General features: G+C 36.3%; 1 protein-coding gene across 1 annotated transcript in view; it reads right to left on the reverse strand.

The window, feature by feature from the left end:
• Positions 1–10,211: 10,211 nt before the first annotated feature.
• The window catches only part of DYNC2H1 (dynein cytoplasmic 2 heavy chain 1), a 169,158-nt gene continuing 156,616 nt past the window's right edge, over positions 10,212–22,753 (reverse strand). The window contains exons 86-89 of the mRNA XM_065678686.1: positions 22,286–22,395; positions 21,879–21,960; positions 15,052–15,168; positions 10,212–10,761 (exon numbers count right to left, since the gene is read on the reverse strand). Of these exons, the coding sequence (XP_065534758.1) occupies positions 10,603–10,761; positions 15,052–15,168; positions 21,879–21,960; positions 22,286–22,395 (468 nt within the window). The 3' untranslated portion in view covers positions 10,212–10,602. The remainder of the gene's footprint in view (positions 10,762–15,051; positions 15,169–21,878; positions 21,961–22,285; positions 22,396–22,753) is intronic.

Consider the following 22,753-nt stretch of genomic DNA (forward strand, 5'->3'; position numbering starts at 1 on the left):
CTATTTAAGGTCAAATTAATCCAGTGAGGCATTTTGTCAGCTGGCATGAACCAGCAGTTTCCCTGAAGACAACAGATATATTGATCTATCATTTCTGGGAGCATCCATGTAAATTTTCCGGGTTTTCCACGCTATTTTACCACACTTGCCCCTTCTGATGTTTTATGTGAATAATGCTCCGTTAGACACATTTTCAAGGTGGTCATAATGTAATATAGCTAACAAATAATTTCTGTGATATGAGATCTACTGTATAATCTCACATGGATTAAACAACCCACACAATGGGTCAGGCCAAAGAGCTGCCACCCAGTCCTCCCCTGTCTCCAGCAACAACCTGTAGCAGAGGCTTTGAGCTGAGACTGAAGATTGTCCTTCGACAGATGTCTCTCTCCTTTCTTGGTCCCCCAAAGAAAACAACCACAAGCCTTTTCTTGTGCTTTGGAAATGCCTTCCATAATGTTAAAAAAAGATAAAACATAACATGCTAAGAAAACAGATAAAAACTGGTTTTGTGGTTCTGATAAAAAGTGTATCTCCTACTTGTCTTTATTCTCTGTTAATCCATTTCTGTTCTGTGAAAAGATTGGAACCTGGTAGCAGTGGGAAGAGGCATGTGCCTGCTTTGGGCAGCTGGACCCTCTGGGGAACAGAGGGAACCTTCACCTTGGAGACAGCCAGACCTTTGTAGCTGAAGGGACCTTCCGGAGAATGGGGCAGGGAAAGCAGGCAGAGGACAGGGACCCTGCTATACCACTAGGAACTGGGCAGCCTCTATACAGAGCAAAGAGCAAAGCTCAGCCCTCCAGATTTGAAGGAAAGCCAATTTTCTTGAGAGGTCCAGAAAAGACTGTGTGGTGCTACTGCAAAATAATTAAGAATCTGAAGTTTCTTTTATCCTGAGTATTTTCGAAGAGAAAATAAGACTTCCTTGCAGTTCCATCTGTACGTAGGAATGAAATGTGATCTATTTACAAATTACTTTAAAATTAAAAGGTATTTTAAATGTAAAGTTAAAGCCAATGTTACCTTACAGTAAAATTGCAAAAATAAGAAAGTATTGATTTAATGGAACTTGGCAACTCCCCTCATCTTATGAAAGGTGATGAACAACCACTAGCTTTAAGATATTTTACTTATCTTGTCAATGAAGGAGTATGGGGATAGTGCTGTTCAACAGGACATAAACCTTGGGGTAAGCAATTTACTTGAGTATGTGGACATAAAATGAATTAGAAGATGATACCTTGGTACCTGAAACATTGTGACCACCTGATCATGGGGAAAAAAAAATAGTTCAGCATTCAGAAAACCCGACCAAAGGAGTTGAAGATGATTAGATGGAAATTTTTTTTCTTTTTTTTTAATCAAAAGATTCTGAGAGACTTTGATTATTTCATTCAAGAGGAAATTATTAAGAGGGAATATCATAAACATGAGTAAAGTAAAGAATCTAGAAAGAAAAACCCAGTTTCTCAAAATTATATCTTGGGCCTAGACTATCAGGCAGAAGGTTTGTCCATACATACATATGCATTACAGGAACATTCAGGGATATACTGCACAAGTATTTGCTATATTGGAAGGCATACAATTCTTTATAAAGTTGATATCTTTATACTGTGGATTAAATTCTACTCTCCAGGGCAGCAAGCATGATAGCAATGGCTGACTGGGTCTTCAGACTGTAGTTGCATCTGATCTGAATAGTGAAGTCTGTTCTACCATTCTTCAACATGCTTCAACAAGCATGGCAGATTCACTATTTGGGATTCTTAATTTTCTTTTTTTTTTTCCACTTAATTTTTAACTTTATTCTGGTTTATGACCATGTTTTCATTGGTTTGCTAATTGCCATGTTTCACTCACTTCTTTTGAAGTCTGCATCAGCCTTTATGCACTTGAGTTTAGGCTGATTTCCAGTTTTGCCACTTTGGACCTTTTCATTTCCATCCCATGAAAGAGAATTAATTCAGTGAATAGAGGAATAAAATATATTTCAAGTATCTAGTTTAAGCTATTTAAAAATTAGTTTTACAGGGGTTAATTACATTGGCATCACAGACACATGACAGGGTAATTTTGACTTGCCTGCAGCAACACAAATATCACATCTCATCAGCTCACTCTTAGAAGCAGCTTTGTGTTATGAAGTGATCAGCTTGAAACCTTCGGGTCTGTTCCTTGTTACTTCAGGAGTCCATCAGGGAGTGCAGTCAGGGTACTTCTATTCATACTAATTCCTATGATTATAATGATTAGTTGTTGCTGCTTCAGGAGATCCCTAGAAGAAGGTGTGATGCAGTCTATTCTTTTATATGAACTGGATCATAACTGCCAAGACAAAAGATCCTTCATTCTCTCCTAACACTTATTTCAGTTAAGTTTTTCCTCACTTTAATTCACCAGTGGAAAACGAGGTATCAGATGACTTAGTGGAAGGCAGAAAAGAAGGGAGGGAGGGAGGAAGGGAGAGAGGAAGGAAGAGAAAGAGGGAAGGAGGAATAGTGTGAAGTAGGCAAGGAAAGGAGTGAAGGAAGAGGGGAAGGAAGCAAAAAGCACATGGATCTCCCTTATTACTGTTAAAATGCCTTTGCACCAATTATTTGACAAAGCAGCAGTATCTGCAAAGTAAAAATTGGTTGTTTACCTTTTTGCCACCTTTCAGGATGATCAATTATTCAGCCTCTGAGAGAGAGGCACAGGGGATACACAGGTTAAGAGATAACCTACCCTTGGGGGCAGCATGCCTGAATGTAGTGAAGGCAGTAAAATTAATGCAGACTTCTCCTTGAAAAAGTATGTCATTGTACTGAAGAGTGACAGCAAATATCCTGGCCTGCGATTCCTGCTAGGGTAGAGATCAAGTAGGAAAATGAGATTCTCAGCTGCTGTAAAATGGCACAACACTACTCAGTCTTTCCCTTCCTCCCTGTCTCTCTCTAGCTTTTTGTTGTACAGCTTAGTTCCCTTTTCCCAACTTCTCCACATTGTGAAAATCCCTGTACACTGTATCAAATTATTTTCCTGACTCCACCAATAAGTTTAAAGCTTTTTTAAAACTTAGCAAATGGCTCCTCTAAAATATGACTTAAAAATTCATCCTGAACTTCCTTGATTTTAAAATAGTTGAGTATCAAATTGTATCGGTTTACAATTTCAGTCAGTTTTGCAAACACAGGAAAAAGGCTTTATGGAGGCCTAAAAAAAAAGGGAACATTTCATTCCCCTAGAACCACAGACCACTTAAATGATGCGTTAAACATCATACTGAGTAGTAAGGCAACATTATCTTGAGTTCCTCTAGGACTCGTAGATGAGGACCATCTGGCCCTGACAACTTGTTACTTACTAGTCATTTTCTCAGTTTCTTTAAAAATTCTCCTTTTGACAGGTCATTTTAAGATGACCCTTGAAGCACTTTCCTTATTTAAAAAAAAAAGAGAGAAAAAAAAATCAGTGTGGGAACCTTGCTCAGCTTTTCTGAAATGAATACTGGTGTAAAGAATTTAGGTTTGTGTTGTGGTCTTATCTTCCCAGAGTACTACTTTTACACTTCAGTCATTTAATAACCTAATACTCTGTTTGGCAGGCATCCTGCTTCTGGTGCGTTCAGAACATTTAGTTTTTGTTTTTATGCTTTAAATGAGGTTCCTCTAAATTATTTTTGGCCTGCCTTATCATGGTTTTACATTTCATTCATCTGTTTATTCTGTGAACAGCTTTATTTTCTATTGACTTACCCCTGAACGTGCTGATCGCTTACGAGGCAGGAGCAAAACTGAAGGACTTGCAGGCCATTTCTATATGGAGCCCAAAGGAGAAAGAGCAGAGCGACGTTATTTTCTTATTTTAATTTATACATTTTGCTTGGAACAATGAACGTGTAACTAATCCACTGTTCTTTTGTTCAGAGCCAGAAGTATAGTCTAGTGCCATTGGAGGAGACCCAGGGAGGTCCCCAATTGCAGGCTCAGCTCTGAGGTCAGAACAGGTTGCTCTGGGTTTTATCCAGTCAAGTTTTCAAAACCCCCAAGCATGGCAACTGCACAACCTCTCTGGGCAACCTGTGCCTCTGCCCAACCATCCTCATGGTGGAAATATTTTTCCCTATGTACCTTTATAACATCCTCTGTCCTCCTGCCATGAAACCTGATAACCCTCTTCTAGGCAATGGCAAGCTGCTAGTAAGTCTGTCTCAGCAAAGCTGTCTCTTTTCCAGGCCAAATAAGCCCAGTTCCTTAAGCCTCTCCCCACAATGCATGTGCTCCAGCCCCTTGGGCACCTTGCTGGCCTCCACTAGCTGTCTCAAGTTTTCCAATGCCCTTCTTGTCTTGGAGGACTCAGAACTGCCCAGTCATTCCTGAACTAAGCATTCCTCTCCTGACTCCAAAAATTGTTAGCCTGCAGTCAACCACATGTTTTGGTGGCTGGATGTCCACTTTCTCTCAGTGCAGCATCTAAGTGTTCCATAGTCTTAGCCAAAACCAGCCACGGAATCTAAGTTGAAACCAGGGGAGATAGGAGTGTGCCCAAGTTACCTTGTCAATATTCCCTTGCAATGAAAGGGACAGGTGCATCAGACACTGTTTTGCATTCTGAATTCTACAGGAAAGAGCAAGGAACCTGGACAGTGGGTTGCTATACGATGCAGCTTAGTGGGTAAGTGCAGGTACTACCCATATGACATGAAAGGGAAAGGGGACTGTTACCCCCCTGTGTGCAGCTGCTGAAAGTACAACTCCAAAAGGTCTAATGAAGAAGTCAAAACAGCATGTTACCTACTTACTAATATCCATGTAACTCTGAGAGGCAGTCATGGCATTGTTTCCTGTTTTTAGTTAAAACTAATCATAGCTTTAATGTGTGACTACCACAGGTGAAATGCCTTCCCTAGAAAATCCTCCTGATAAGTAAAGCTTAGTATTTACTGCACGCTGGTCTTGCTTGATACTGGGAGCTAAAATGGTTGCTCTTTGTTTCTATCTATTTCACAGGATCATACAATCACAGAACAGCTGAGGCTGGAAAGCATCTTTAAAGAAAAGAAAAACCAAAGAAACCTTAAGTGAAATTTCATGCATTTTAGTTTGAGCCCATTGCATCCTTTTCTTTCACTGGGCATCACAGAGAAGAGTCTGGCTGTCTTCTTTATTCCCCCTTTCCCTCATCAGATACTTACACACACTGATATAAGTCCCCTGAACCTTCTCTCCGGGCTGAACAGCCCCAGCTCTTGCAGCCTTGTCTGCCAGATATGCCAGTCCTTAAATCACTTTTGTGTCCCCTCTATGGACCAGCTGCAGCATGCCTATCTCTCCTGTATTGGCCAGCTCAGCACTGGACCCACAATGCCAGTTGTGCCTCACCAATACTGAGGACCACCTCCCTCGATCTGCTGTCCATGCTCTGCCTGATGCAGGAGGCTGCAAAGGCAAACTTCTCCTCACTGTTCCTTCTTCCCATGCAGATACTGAAGATGTACAGAAATAGCTGCAATCAGGCCAGAGTGGTCAGTCATTGCCTTATTCACTTCTACAACAAGGCACCAATACGTACCAAGAAATTCACTTGCTGAATCACTTATTTCTAAAAAGAACTACATCTCAACTAACTATAAGCACTTTTTTTTTTAAGACACAGCTGCTTATTCAGCACTGCTGATAAGAAAGTTTCCTTCGGAACAGACTGTTGACGCAATGTTATGTAGACCATAAATTGTCTTTACCTTCCAAACCCCCTTAAATTTCCTGCGCCAGTCTCTCACGAGGGTCTAGTCCACAGTACCATCTAGTGGCGGACCTTGAGATGACCATGCCCGTCACAAACCCACTCTTAACCATTGGCATTTTTTTGCAATCTCAATAGAGCGATAAAACGTACGAAACATCCTCTTATTCTTGGAAATAGTACCATGTGGTATAGCATGAGAAAAACTCACCTTGTCAGGGACTGAGAGGAGTTAGCTCTGATGGTGAAATTGCCCATCCAGTACACTTCATGAGCATGGTTACTAATGAGTTTTCCCAAAGGTAACCTGTTTAGAAGATCGTCTGCCACCCTGAAAAATATAAAAGAATTTAACACTGAGTGAAGAAATGAAGAATATCTCTGAGACTTCTTTTGAAGACAGCTGGGGGAGCTTGCTTTCTCCTGAGATGCACAGCCAGTAGTAATTCTGTCATACTTCTTTAGAAACTGCTCCCAGTTAAGAGTACATGTATCTGACATCCAGTTGGGCATCTTGCTATTGCTGTTTAAGTAACTTCCTTTACACAGCTAGAATGAACAAAGGACAGCATATTTACACTCTACTCAAATTATATGTACTCTCAGTTAATTTAGGTGTTGAACAAGAACACAGTAATGCCTTTGGCTTTGATAACAAAAAGGTAGAATGGCATTGTATTGTAACACAGCATGAACACCCGAATTCTTGTATTAACTAGCCTTTCATACTTACAATGCCATTCTAGGATTAGTCTGTGCAAAGCTTTCTGGATATTCTATTGTGATTCTTTATGCATTATAAAGTGTTAAAATATAACAAATTAATTTAAAAATAAATAAAAAAAAAAAAAAAAACAGAAAGAAAAAACCACACCAATATCCAAAAAAATCAGGGAGAACTGACAACTGCTCCTTAGGCAAACAGCATGCAACAGTAGTTGTTGTGAAGCTGTTCAGATAAGTAACATCTTTACTCTCTTATTTTGTAAAACACATTAATGCGAAGTCTTGCTTTTTGTACCAAACCTACTGGAAGAAGAAAAACCCCTATTCTGTTGCTTTCTAGGCATCTTACATAAAGGTCATGAGAACCAGAAATAAGAAACCTAGATCTCATAGAAAGGCATTTCTCGAAACACATCAGTTTAGTGCGCTCTAATATACGCTGCTTCAGTGGCTGAAATTAAATGTAGATAGAGGAAACGGCGCTGAGTTATGCAGCCTCACACACAGGAGGCAATGAGCTGAAATGAGGGAGGATGGCCTCTCAAGCAGCAGAGCTTCCAAGGAGGCTTCTAATAAGTCAAGAACTCAAGCACGCTCACATAGTTGTAGACCTTCAGAAGAGGATGCAGCGTGAGGACTCACAGCCAGTGAGCTTGTTTTCTCAGATGTGACCCACTATTTGTCTTCAGAGTCTTCTACATCTAGTTTCTTATTCATACCTTTTGTTTTCAAAGGATTAAAAATGTAAACATTAAAAGGATTAGAATATGTACACATAAAACTTCATATAAGGATTTCTAGCCCTAGTCAAGCCTGCACTTTTTTAGTATGGTAACCAGTATTCAGTATAATTTATGTAAACCCATTTTTGTCAGTGAAAGACAGTCTATCAGTTCAAGAGTTCATATAATGATTCATATGTGATGCTTTTGAGCATGGAGTTCAGCCTTTTTTTCTCCCTTCAACTCTAACAATTATATAGCTATTTTGGGAGAAATTACTGCTCTTCTGGTCTCTAAAAGATGAAACAAAGAAATGGAGGGTGAAGACTAATTTGCATGACCAGTTCTACTTGTACTCAGTATAACTTACACTGCAGTGTTGGGATTTTACTGAAATTCTAAAAATGGTGTGGAAAAAATTCTTAAATCAACTCTACAGTTTTCCCTCATCACTACAGCAATTTGAGGTATTCTATCACAGTCATAGGTCTTGTTTCTGAAAGGTTAGTACAGCTCAACAACAAAAAGTGAATCTGACCCTTCAACAAACATGCATTCTTTGGTTTGGGAACACAGCAAATCTGTAAGACAGTAGACTTGCTGTGAACATGCTAAATGCACCAAACAGCATGTCTTCTGATGGATGACATCACCAATACCTGACATATACTTGACTGATACAAAGTGTAAATGGAAGAAACTGTTCCTTTTTAAATACAAAACAAATGCATTCCTAAAAGCAAAAGATTTTGTATTTGAAACCACTTAGACATTACTGCACAATCTTCGTTATTTTCAAAGGTTTTTTATTCTTTAAAGGTTTTTTAATTTGCATTTTGTCACTTTGATTTCTATTGACAACAATTTGCACTTGCTAGAGATATGCCTTTCTCAAGTCTCCAAAAGAGGATGTTTACAGAGTAGCAAAATCTGTTTTCTAAGATTTCTTTATATATTTTAGTCTTACAAGTTCCTATACCCTTGAAACAGACTTGTTGAAACACTAGTCAGACCTTTAAGGCATTTCTGATGTTTTTCTTTCTTATGTTTCCTGATTCATACTTCTGAAAGGCTTGTTGTTCATGATACAGCTACACTTCGGTGGTAATAAACACTTTACAGTTCTGTCTTTTACCACCAAAAATACCATTCCTATGATATACAGTAGTAGTTACCTGTAGTATCTTTCATTTAGATTACAACATTGTATAGAAAGAAAACACATTATATAATCCATGCAGACAATAAATATGAAGAAGCACATGAGAAGCAATCTCTTTTTCCTCTTTAGGTCACCTGGGAGCCTTACAAAACATCAGGGTTATGACTAGAATCATGAGAAGAAAAGATTAGCGAATCACTTAGTCAAAGTAAGTATCAAACCTACTGCTTAATACACTGTGAAGAGAATATAGAGCTCTCAGGGTTTTTTTGTGATGATATTACACCATTAAAAATCTGCCAGATTTCAAGCTGCCAAATTAGCTTGAGATTTACTTTAATCAGTTTTTTTGTCCTGTATTAAAAAAATCAACACATCAAAGACACCTTGAGTGAGAGCATCTTTCACATTTGGTGAACGCAGGTCAGTCTAGATGAGCTCCCACAGGGCTTCTGCACAAAGAAAAATGCAATTCAATGCTGCAGTTATAGATAAGCATTAAGAAGGGTGCTTTTATATCACTCACAGAAGGACTCGGAGCAGAAGCAAGCAGACAGTTTGGCAATATGGAAGGGCTCTAAACCAAGAGGTGAACCAAACAAAAGGAGATTGAATCAAGCTAACAATCAGAAGAGTGACAGAAATGCATGACTCAATGTCCTGAAACCAAAACTCTTTATGGTGTGAACTGAGAAACATTCTGCAGTTCTAAATTTGAGGCAGTAGGAAATGATAGATACAAGAGTAATGAACCTCCAGAAGAGAGACAGGCCAGTTATGAGGGGTGAGGATACAGACAAATTATCAGCAGGAAAATGAGTTCCTGATCCTGAGATAGAAACAAACATGGTGTGGTAGGTCCAGAGGACCTCTTCTATATCTACTTTTTGTGATAGAGTCAATATCTGTATACTAGTAGAATCAGTACGGCTTCCTGACAAAATACATGAAAAGAGGAGACCTGAAACCAGAGGCAGTAAATATGAGAAATAAAATGGGAAACTTTCCAAATGGAAGACCAACGACCTCACTTAAAGGATCAACATTAGAGTAGAACAGAAAAAAAGATTTAGTCAGGAAGTTAACCTAGAGATGTGGCCAATCTTTTCTCTGCTTTCCTTCTCCCTTCCTCAAACCACCAATGAAAAATATCAAGCAAGCGAAATATAGTCTTAAATACCACTTTAAAAGAAATATAAAATATATCAGAGATGTAAGACCCAAGACATCTATTTTGTTTTCCAAGGAAACCAAGAAATTGGTTTTATGTTTTGGCTTCTAAAAATATCTTAATGAGCCGACTTTCTCACTGCAGTTGAAAATTAGACACTTTCAATTCTTACATTGAGACTTCATCACTCTTCAGTAATGCTGCTTCCTGATGGATTTTGGGTTTCCTGCTTCTTTGGGGATTTTGTCTAACTGCACACAAATCTATGGCACCATCCCAACATGAAATATCACGGATAGGTGAAATCAAACTTGAGTGTCCTGCACTAAGGGCAAGACTCCAGAGGTCTCTCACATCACAGACCACAGGCACTAATTAAGTCAAGTCATAATGACTTAACAACTGGGTGAAAATCTCTTTTGTTTGTCTAAGAACTTGTTTGTCTATCTTGGACACAGTGCACATTCTTACTGGAATTTAGTACAGTTTCATTAAATGTTATTTTCAGTAACTTCTAGATATCAACCATGATGGTAATTAACTGAGTTTTTAACTCTACATGAAGATTATGAAGCTCTTATTATTTACCACCAACACAAAGAAATATGATTATGAGTAAAACATCATTAAACCAGACTAAAACAATTATCCTGACTTTTATATTCAAGTAAAACATTCAATTTCAATTACAACAGACAAGTTTTATAACTGCATTTTATTAAATAATGGAGGCATGGAATAACAGTTCAAAAAGGACAATGAAAAAAACTGATCAAACAAAAAATGTTGACTTTGAATTTATATTCAACAATATGGGCAAACAGAAGAGATTTCAGTAAGTCTGAGAAAGAAATACAGCCCATTACAGTCTAGAGAAACAACACAGATCAACAGTTTGATGAATAGTACCATGTTGACTTTTACAATATCTCACAAAGATACAATAAAGTTCTATTCAAGTAGAATTAATTTTATATATCTTAAAAAAATAAACAGTGGAATTTAAAAACTACTGCTTTAAAAATGTATCAGCAATAAATCTAAAGTTCTTTTTCTGGTAGGAAACAGCCAAGAGTTAATGCAGTTTCAGATTACTGATTTTTTAAAAACAAAGCAGCACCACATTGAATCCACTGGTCTTGGTTTCCTCCACAAGGTACATCAATGATTGCCACCACGCGGTCCCTCTCCACACTAGTGTAAACTGGCAAAGATATGCATTCCTCTGGAGAATATGGACCATATGCATCCTGTCAACAAACAAGCACTTAGTTATCACATAGACAACAAAACACGAGAAAGGAATAATCTGCAATGACATGGTATCTAAAGCTAGATCGTAAGATACAGTTCAGATGTTTCAGTCTTAGGCAGGCAACTCTTGGTCCAGGCTACAGAAAAGGACTACTAACAGAGATTTCAGAAAATTTCATGGAACAGTTTGGGTTGGAAGGGACCTTGAAAGGTCATCTAGTCCAAGCCCCCTGCCATAAGCAGGGACATCTTCAACTAGATCACACTAATACCGATCACAGTCACAGTTGGGGTTCTTTGAAACTTCTGGAAAACAGGCCATTTCCATTAAGTGCCTAAATAGGAAATTACCAAGTTAACTTTAGGCATTCAGATTTTAACTGACTGCTTTGAACTTCCTGCTGAATTTAGAGTTCCTATTCTCTTGTACTTTCCTTGCACAACATTAGCAGTACTGCTATTGCAAAGATCGCACTTGAAGATTGTAAACACCACTTAAGGAAGGACTTCAGCTGAAGCCATGGCTTTTCCACTCAGTCTGTATCTGGATGAGCAAGCAATGCTCTATTCTGGGAACAGGAACAGCTCCCCTCCACTTTCTGTACTACAAACTGTGTGTGCCTTGGACAGCTTCTTCCTAGGGCTTTGCACAAGACGCTGTTCCTATGCATGGCTACAGAACTGAGCTCAAAGACTCAGTTTAGACTTCCTACAGCATGTAATTTGGGGTTCAATTTATGTTGCATTTATTTAGTGTAAATAATTCAGGGTTTGATTCAACTGATATATATTAAGCATGTTTTCTGTCACATCCAAAATCTCCCTTCCTGTCAACAGGAAAATGTGGCAATATTTTCAAAAATCAAATAACAAAGCAGCACAGTTGTCAGAAAGGAATTTGAAATAAAAACAAAAGTCTTTTTAATGCAAATCACATCAAATGGGAGTTAGTGAAGCTCCAGTATTAGAAAATAATTAAAAACAGGAAAAAGGAAACATGCAAACAATAACTGTTTCAAGCACTTTGCCTTGCATGTCAAGTGTAAGACATTTCTGAAGAATTGTTGTTTCTTTTGAAAATCAACTTCCTGTGTCTTTTGAACATCAGTGTTTAAATCCTTACAGAAAGTTTGTGCACTGTAAGAGAATAACTAATTAAAGAGAAGTTTGTCAAAAGAACTCATCTGTTCTCAGGATTATACTTGCCACTTTTATCCCTTGGTTAATGCTACTGAAGAAGACAAAATGCTGGCCAGTCTGAGAGTAAAGTGTTAATCAGAGAATTTAAATTTTGCCAAAGCTGGGAGGCCAAAAATTGGCCAGTTTGCCCTGAAAGACTTCCTTTTGCACCTTTTTTTAGTCAAAAAAGCTGTTCTGCTTTTCTCAATCCCATTGATGTTTTAAGGAATCACATTATTTGAGGATCCAAATCATTCTGTGAAAGTCTTTTTAAACCATAAATCCTTATGTCCTTGGCTTAAACACAGTTCAAACATTCTCTTTGTCTAGACTGCCTCACACACAGTTCCATCCCCTATGGATATCTATCAGTGAATTAAAACTGGAAAGGACCTTCACAGTTTAATGAGAATAAGCGTTATGTTAGTAGCTCAAAATACTCCATTTTCAGCATTTGCAGCATTTTAAGGGGGGTCTCTCAGAGAAATTCTGCGAGCTTCTTTTCTTTTTTTTTTTTTTTTCTTTTTCTAAGGAGTTCTCATTTTAGTTTGGTTGAAAATGACCTCAAAGTATTGCATTATAAATATACAGATTTTTGCTCACTAGATTCCATAAGATACATTTATAGGGAAAAAAAAAAATCAAATCCTGAGAATCCTAAGACACTATGTTCTACTTCATGCACTCTTCTACGCAGACGATAATGAGATAAGGGGAAGTGCATAATGTCCTGATTCTGCCTTGGTTTCTGAGCACAGTGTTTGAGTGTGGTCCACTTTTACAGAGAAGCCCACAACAAAACAACTTAAGAGCAGAGCAGCTCAGAAATGCTCTTCTTAGAGACGCTTTAAAATCTGGGCAGTTCACAAGTTTTGGCTTGTGTTTTAAAATAATTATATTTGAGTCCAGCACAAAGACTTCAGTTGCTATTAATTTCAAATATGAAGTACATTGGAAGATGTTTAATTCACTGATTATTGAACTGTCTCACTTCCATGTTTTATAGATAAAGCTCTCTGCTGATGTCCCATATAACTTCTGGATCTTATCTTCAAAGTTTATAGTTTGTTATTCAGAAAAACAATCTATTTTATCTCTAACACAAGATGAATGTTTTTCAGAACAAAGAGAGGGTTACTTAAAATCTTAATTTTCAGTGTGCATAAGGTAAACATTTGGTGTTGCCATCTAAAACCGTGTATATTGCCATCCTACCCCACCAATCACTAAGTCTATATACTATCATGTATAGTAATTCTGTTCTTAAAAGGGGCCTACAAGAAAGATAGGGAAAGACTTGTTAGCAGGGCCTGTTGCAATAGAATGATTTAAACTAAAATAGGGAAGATTCAGGCTGGACGTGAGGAAAAATGTCTTTATGATGACGGTGGTAAAACACTGGCACAGGTTGACCAGAGAGGTGGTAGATGCACCATCCCTGAAGAAATTCAAGGCCAGGCTGGATGTGATTCTGAGCAACCTGACCTAGTTAAAGATGTCTTTGCTTATAGCAGGTGGCTTGGGCTAGATGACCTTTGAAGGTCCCTTCCAACCCAAACTATTCTATGATTCTATGATTACCCTGTGCACCACCTTTCATGTAAATTAGAAATCTGTTTATTTCTCTGTACCGAACAAGCCTGGTAAACTACTAAAGAATTGCAAAATCTGTCACTGGTCGACTTTGTAATAGGGTTTGTGGTTCTTTGTAGTTTTTTTCTTTTTAATTTTCCGTGTTTTCTTTCCCATCAAAGCTGGGAGCAGTACTGCTGATGCTGGTTAGTATTCACTTCTGTGTTCAAAGTATAAATCTTGACCATTATACTTCTAATGCTATACTATAATGTAATGCCATACTTCCAGTGCTGGAGGTAACAAAGAGGGAAAACAAAAAATAGTTGGGATACAATAATGTGTTAGCAGTGGTGTTCCTTGCACAATATCACAATATACCATGAATCTCCTCATTGCCATAATTTCTGATAATTAATAATTTTAACTGAAATTTCAACTACTTGGGTCCCGTGAACTTTTAACATTCTTCTAACCAAACTTATCCTTCTCAAGAGAGAACTCTGCAGAGTTCTTAGGGTTGCCAAATAACAGACTCCTCCAGTTAATAAATGTATTTGCTTGATGAGTTAACGTATACATGATAGGATAAAAGGTGGCATTGTTTTTCATTTTTTATATACTGCTAATTTTGTTTTTTTTATTTATTAGAAGTGGGAAAAACCTACATCCACCCCTACATCTCACTTTCTACATTTACACTAGATTCTTGGTGTAAAAGTCTTGATATTTTTCTTTTGGATCTGTATGTGGGATTCTTCTCACCTGTCTGTTCCAGAGTTAGAAGCCTAGGCTGTCTCTAGTCACATCTAGGCAGAGATTTATCCCAGTTACCTTATGTTTAGACAGCTATATTTTCATTAGGTGAATTCCGCAGTAAGCTTTCTTTTAGATTCAAGATGGTAGGTATAGGAATTTGTAATTCATACACATCCCTGAATAGGTTCTATGCAATCTTTTGCTTTATTTATCAGAGATTGCTATTATAATTGGAGAGCAGATGCAGTAACAACTTCTACTGTTTGGATTACTTCACTTTCATCTTGCATAGTTCTGCAAGCATTGGCATATTTTTAAATTAGTGTAAGTAGGAGAACGGCTTTCTTTGCTTACAGATCACATAATATTCTCTTTTTAATGCTGCTGCATTTTAATTTAATGTTTAAAATGCAAAGAAAATATATTCTAGGAATGAACTCCCAAGCTCACATATACATTTACTAAATATACTTTTGAAAATATCAATATTTTTTAAGACAAGGAAAAGGCTATAACTGAAATAAAGCCTTTGACTTAATCTAAACAACAGAAGCTAGAGAATAGTGATAAATTTATAGTTCTAAGTTTTATAGTTTAATTTATAGTTTTAAGTTCTTGTTTTATATAAAAAAGTAACTGCTTTTCCTATTAAAGACAAAGATTTCTATATTGAAATAAGGGGGAAAACAGGTCAGCAACATCATACTGAAAAGCTACTACAGAGAAAAAAGCAAATTATGGGTCTTGAAAGTTTAAGGCTTTTAATAATTTAGTACCTGTGGAATCCAGGCCATGTAACAAGGGAGAACAGATGACACACTGGGAGAGTCATGCAGATTTTCTGCAAGTCGATTTCCATCAAAACTGCAGCCTTCCAGTTGTAAGCCACTGATCTGCCATGGAAATATAAAATATTCAACTATATATAACAGACTTGAAATGTCAGTAATGATTACACTGTGCTTTAATAAATGATGATCCTTTTTACTGAGACCAGTTTTTTAATAACAGGAAACTAATTATTGTAATGTTCTGTGTGAGAATAGGAAACATGATTTAAAGCAAGATCTGGACCACACTTCAGTGTGAGCTACCAGTGACTTGGATTCACAGTCTTTGAAATGTTAGAGAGAAATATCTGTAAATGTCATCATTTATGAAGCTGCAGTTGCCTGGCATTACTTTAATGGAAATACGATAGCAATAGCCAAGTACACAGTCATTACAATGTGAAGAAGAAGAGAAGACAGTCACTGATATAAGCATGACTTCCTACTTGGAAGTCTGGGCACAGCTTTCAAAGAATGGAATGCATGATTACAGAGCTACTGCAGAGGCAAAAAAACCCAAAACAAACCAAATACATGACATAATATGACAGAAAATGTTATTTAAACTAACTCGAGATTTCTTAAGTAAACTGTTATTTGGCAAAATTAAAGAAAAATCCCATATGCTTCAACAAGTAACTATGTAATGTTTTATATATAATATAATTTAAGTGCTTTCTTTTAATAAGTAAGTACTATCATCCTCTGAACTAAACATTTTCCCAGTACAAATTATAATAGTTTTCTAAATGATAATCAGTTTGGTCTGCTGAAGTGAGAACTTCAATTTTAACTACAATAAATCTTAACTCATCAGTATTTCAAAAGGCTAATGACGAACAGAAAAAAAAGGCAGATGTCTAACAGAAGCTACAGTCTAAAACTCATGTCTGTTAAACTATCATACTGAAGCCCTGAATTAAATACAGGTTGGCTTTCACCAAACACAATGTTCATAAAGCAGTGCTGAAACTAGGAAATACAATGATGTTGGAAACTGGTGAGTGACCACATAACCAAAAGGGAGAAAAGTATCATTTTGTAATACTAATGTAATCTTTCTAATAATTTTCTCTTGCACGTTTTAAAAAGTATACTAAATTTTAAAAAGTGATAAGAGCATGATGTTACAATGAAGAATGGTATCATAGAAGATGTAATGAAAATAATTTGCTTAGGTAATTACAGTATTCTCAAATAATATATTTGGCAAGAAAAGTTGCAACAGTAACACAGTGGGGGTTACTGTCGTGTTTCAAAAGCAATGCTTTCCTCACAAGTGCTGGGTTTTTCTCTTCATACTTTACTAACTGCATACTAGCTAAGATTAGGTTTTTAATAACTAATTCTTTTTTGACTGTAGATGGGCATTGTAATTTTAAAAAATTTGCTTCTTTAAAGTCGTATTTCTGTTCTAACACTGAGCTCAGGTTCTTTACAATGTGCGTGATGCACATGTACATGAAAAGGAGGTTATAAAAGATTGCATTTAAAAAAACTACAGAAAAATGCTGTGTTTCCCCTTGGACAGACAGTGACCAGAGAAGTGGCAACATTCTTTGAAGCTATCTGTGCTCTGTACAGACTCTGTACTAGAGACAATAAAGTCTCTAGAACTGTGGTTAACCTGAACCAAAACAACCCAAATTGGAAAGCTTGGTGTAGTGGGACATTTCTCTAACTTTCACAAATTATTATAAGAAGACCACAGTGAAATTAACTGTATTTTTCAGACTATTTGGAATTGCAGAACATTATTTTTTTTTTATCCTTCAATCTCCTGTCAGAAGCTTAAGGTCTTGTCTTTGTTATGAACGTGTGAGACTCCACTCCCTTCTTCTGTCAAGTTTATTGTGATCTTTCCCTTGAACCTTCTCCAAGATTTTCAGGTCTGTTGCTTTTAAGGTACAGTGTTAACTTTTGAAATTTTGTACTGTTTCTTTGCAGACTTAAAATCCCTCCACACAGACAGATTTTGGAAAAAAGCAGGCTTTACCTAGTAAAAGAGAAGTCTGGGTGTCAATAGTCTTTAATGATAGTTTATACACATTCCAGTACCACTTCTTCTGTCTTGCAAGAACAAAGGGTATGAAGAAAATATCATTGAAAGGCAGAAAAAGTTTTACTAATGATAATATGGAGGCTTTCCCACAGACTCATTCCTACTGCTCTCTGTTGTTAATATTGGTATTTATACGCCCGTTATATATCTGGGCATACAATCAAGGCCTTACTTGCTTACATGCCCAGGCCCTGGGTTACACTTCATCTCACTACACCCTGACTGCATGCTTTCAAAGCTCTAATTTATCCCTATCACATAAATATTAGAAAGATTAATCTCGTAAGTTCTTCTTTCTGTCCTTCCTGCATTCTGCAGGGAATTTTGTTATGGAGTTGAGTTTTATAAATATGTGAGTTTGTCAGTTATTGAAGGAAGACTGGTCTGATGAAGAGGTTTTAATATTCATTGTTAGGGTGTACAAAGGCCTGGCCATTGTGAACATGTCTAAAAGATGTTTCTATAGAAAACTATTGAAAAATCTTTCTACTGCATACACATTTCTTCTTTTGAAACTGGCAGTTCCTTTGACATTATAGTTATGAAAAATAACATCACTCGATCTCCTGGAAAACTTCAACCAATCATAGAAACTCCTTTGAAGATGAAGACCTAAATTTTGACTTTGATTCAATATTAAAAGACACTGAAAAAAAACCCCAAACACCCGGACAATGTACTTTGAGATACTGTTTGGCTGAGTGCTCACATAGCCGAGTTCTCATTTCTATTGTGTAGAGCAATTACAAGTACTATGAAGGACATGGATTTCACAGTATCTGTAATTAGCCTGCACAGTATTTTTGCAGCTCAGCTCACAGTAATGGCTGAAGTTGTCCATAAATTTTTAAATTTGAATTCTAACAAAGTATTTGGTATTTTTTAGCCTGGTAATAATTTAGTTTCAACAACCTAGTGTTACAAATTATAGATTATCTTTCTTTAAAATACATTTGTGCTCATACTATGGTCCAAAACATTTCTGTTTCCAAAATTTCAAATTCTCTGCAATGAATTTTTCCTTACTATTTAATGTCATAATTTCCCATGAAATAATATAAACTACAACAGACCGAAGGAAGTCACATTTTTGCTTCATTACCTCTATAGGCCTCCATCATTAATTTCTTGATATTGCAGGATAGAGGTATTCTGTGAAAAAGACCTTTCCAGATGCCTTATAATAGTCTTTGAGTCAACTGCTAAAAGCAGTTTTGGGTGTTGATATCTTGCAATACATTTTTGTTTTTCACTATTTATATTAAGCAATACTCAAGCTCATAGCACTTACTACCCCAGAAGTCTCTTACCATGTTTTTCCTTTCTTTCATTCTTTTCTACAACAGAAAATGGAATGCCAAAATGAATGACTACCTGCTTTTGTATAAACATAAAATCAGTGCACAAAGCAAATAGAACAGATGTATTTGCATATCAGTATGTGATTATACTGCAACAGCAATACATTTTTAGTACGTTTTGTTAAAGCAATTGAAAGTGATACTAAAGTGATGCAATTTTGTACGGATTGATTCTAAATCAAATATTCATCACATCCTACTAGGAAAAATATACTCCATGTCATACAGCTAAATTGTCACCTGAATAAACATTGATAATTTAACATCAGATTTGATAATCTACCCCAATTAAGGTGCATTCTTGGCCTGATTGAGTGTTCCTCTGTCTACTCTGTATTTTGCTGGAACTGACAATTCTAGCACTTCACACTTCTGACTTAGAGATGATCATAAATTTGAAATTTCTGGCACACAAAGATCATTCCAAATGTCTACAATTGCTGAATCACGATGCCATTTTTTAAAAGTGCAGAAAGACTGAAAAATCTTTTTATCATATAGATCATAATTAGATTTTCATCTTCTTCTCCATATCAAAACAAATTCTAAGCCATCAAAACTTAAAAGTCAAGAAAAAACAGTCACTGTCAGTGTAACTAAGAAAGTTATACAAAGTATGCGTGAATCCTAGGTTTAAATTCAATCCTCAACCGCATTCCTAATTGTTCCAATACTTCAAAAAAGATATTATATTAGAATAATTAAATATCCATTGATTCAAGGACTTGAGCATGACTCTCCCATATCCCAGAACAGAGTCCCCCTACCATGTGAGTATAGAATCAATTCTCCAAGTGGAAATAGTTACACAAAGTGAAATAGCACCACTAGCATAAATTGAGACTGATAAACCTCAGCATAGCCTGTACCATGATCTGGTTCTTGTAGGGGATGTGAGAGATCTAATTTTAAGCTTGCAGTCTCAAACATGTGAAGAAGGAACATGCAATATCATCAAATGAATAATAAGAAAAAAAAATCATATTTATCAATTCTACCAGTTATTTAATCACAAACTTTTTGATAATTTTAAGATCTATCTTACATAAGAATGGAGTGGCTTATCAAACATTATCAAATTATTTTTTTTTTCTTGGAGTTTCCATGCAAAATAGATCCCCATTTTATAAGTTCAGCCTGGATTCTTGAAACTGCAAATGCATTAACTTTACCAGTATTAGAATTCATATTGCTCATGTGAACCAACCTTAATGTGCAACCCAGAGGATCCTTATCAAACAAAACATACTTTAGGGGATGATTTTTCTGAATCACTGACATTTTATGCCCTGGTTACAGTCCATGTGGCATTTAGCTTTATTAATGTGAAAATTTCTCCCTAGTTCTCATGAGCATGACGAAGGAAATCTCATGGAAAGTAATCTAAATATTCAGCATGGCAAAAGATTCCAAAGTCTTTCTGTACATCAAAGATTGAAAGGAGCAGTGAAGATAATGGTGAATATTTACAAATACAGATTCACTGAATATTGTTTTTACTGAGGAAAGGAAAATATTCAAATCAAGTGAGTAAATTTGAGAGGATTCTTACCTATTTCTTAAAAAATAACCACTCACGTAATTGTTTCTACTATTCCTGTGGCAGAGAATTTACTCTTAAACAAAATTATGTTTTTTATTTTCAATTCCTCTCGAAACATTAGACTCCTTGTAATGCAGTTGGGAATACACATAACCTTTTTGCCTACATTGTTATCAGTGACTGCTAATAATGTATTCTAACTAATATTACCAAAAACCAACCACATAAATTTACACATAACGAAGAAATATAAGTTACAATATACCTAACTGGATTGTTATAAAACTCTTTCCTCTGCTTATCCTTTTGTTAGTTTCCAAGCACCTATTTTAAACCAGCGACTGACATTTTTCAAAGACGGTTTAGAAGAAGTCCAAGCTTCTAGGATCTGCAGCTGATAGCCTATTAGAATGAGTGCTCTCATTGAGTGAAACTCAATTTTGGCTCACTGGTATGTACTCAGAAGTCCTGGCTGAATCTGGAACCACAGAACATGTGATTTACAGGCTCTGAGGTTCATTATATCTCAAATTTATCCCAGGGAACCAAATGGCCTTATAAGTCCCTTGGTTTATTTATCTCCAGGTTCCAGTAACCCATCTGTTTCTCATTAAATGAAGTAGGCAGCCACTACTCTTATTTAAATACCAAGACTGAATAATTTTATAAACTATATTCTCTAGTTCCAGCAGGAATTCAAAAGAATGTAGTGTATAAAGGTCAGATTGGATGATAACTGTTATCTTTTCTAGCTTTACAATCTTTTAATTTTTATGAATATGAATTCTTACATATTTTTTATATATATATATATCTATTAATAATTTTAGATAGCGTCAGCAGCCAACCCAGAACCTTAATATCTTCCACAGCCTTGTGTCTGCCTGCATTTCTAGAAAAGATGGCCTGGCACTTGCTTTTCTCTTCTAGTCTAGCAATCTCTCTGCTTTACCTGCACCTCAGTACACAGTAGTGTGGTGAGTGCTCTGCATTATTCAGCCATGTTTCTGTAAGAATTCACTTAAAAGTGCCATGCTCTATGCTGAACACAGCACTTTCAGCTGCGCAGTATTAGCATGGGACCAACATATCTGTTGAAATATGTAGCATTGAAAATTTACTTTGTGAACTCCCTACAAAATTTAAGTATAAAACAAGTTCAAAGAGATCTGGATTCAGCCAAAGTGGCAGTGCCACCTGAAATGTTAAGAAGCTAAACTAAACCATTCAAGGACTCATCTCCACATTGCTGTATAAGCAAACAGTAGTGACTTTCCGGCTGCTAGCTGTAGTCCTAAGTGTCCATTAAAAAATTGTTGGAGCTTTATCATATCAAATGCTAGTCACATTATAGTTTACTTTGGTTTGTTTAACTTCCTTAGAAGTCTTTTTTCAGTGATTCAATAAATGCTAACACATGGCCTCAGACTTGCAGATTTACATGTGTAATTCCTCTTGCTACATGCCACAAGTCTTTCTGGACAATAGGTATTAACTGATGTAACTGCAGCTTAAAATTTTACGTAAGAGCTGGTTAAAGCAAATGGACCAAGAACAAGTTTAAATTTGAAATTTCAAATAAGCACTGTGACTGCAGATGGCTAAAAAGATAACTGCTTTCCTTCTCCCATTTCTGCAGAATTTTTGCACTACCATTTTTGTAGCCATATACAATTAACCAGCCTTGTATCTCAGGTACACCAATGTATTTATAGCTCAGTTTTCCAGTAAGTTTATGGACAGATGACTTAGACTATTCAAATAAAACACGTTTATAAACTTCTACTAAAACATCATGGTAAAATACCTTAACTTGAAGTTTGCCTTCCTGTATTCGTCCTTTCCATGATGCTGTAAATTTAAGGCTGTCCACTGAACAGCTCATTACTCTGCAAGGGAAACATATATATATATAGTGAACTATCAAGACATATAACAACAGGAAATGAAATACAACACCAAACCCAATGTATTTCAATGTGTACCATATCATACTATGTCTTTGACAAAAAAAAATTAATTTCATCTAAAATAAAGAAAATAATCATCATTTAAGAAAGCAACTCACAGCTACTCTACTTCAGTGCAAGTAATAAAAATGAGATGACTAATGACAGCAATTGACATAATTTGTTGGATCTGTGTCCTGAAAATAACTATCTTCACGCATAGAGAACAAAGGTACATTAGCACAAATAGATTATTTTCCCTCACCTTGCAGTCTCCTGGCGTAAAGCATTAAGAAATGTGTCTGGATGAAATAGCTCTGAAAGGTCAAGGGTATCTGACAGTAGTTTCTGTTTCTCTGCTTTTTCTACCCAATTCTAAAAGAGGAGGGGAAAAAGGAAAACAAAGAATCCAGAAGTTATTGCCTGTTTTTTCAACATTTTGAGTCAAAGTGGGTTTGTCAATTATTACTATTTAATGAAAAATGTTTGTGTAAATATACTGTAACCTCAAAGATTTATATTAACTTCAATATCTTATAAACAGAAAATTAACACCACTTAAACGTATAAAGAAACCCAGCAGTTTATGTGTAGTGTGACTCGTCCGTTCAAAATAAATTTCTATTCTGTTCTTTTGTACAGTGCAGCTCACATTGTACAATCAAATCTTATCAAGTTTCTAACATTCTGTTGAAAATCCACCGCACTTTTACTAATAGGAGAGTTCATGTTT

Source organism: Lathamus discolor, chromosome 4, assembly GCF_037157495.1.
Source record: "Lathamus discolor isolate bLatDis1 chromosome 4, bLatDis1.hap1, whole genome shotgun sequence".
Lineage (NCBI taxonomy): Eukaryota > Metazoa > Chordata > Aves > Psittaciformes > Psittacidae > Lathamus > Lathamus discolor.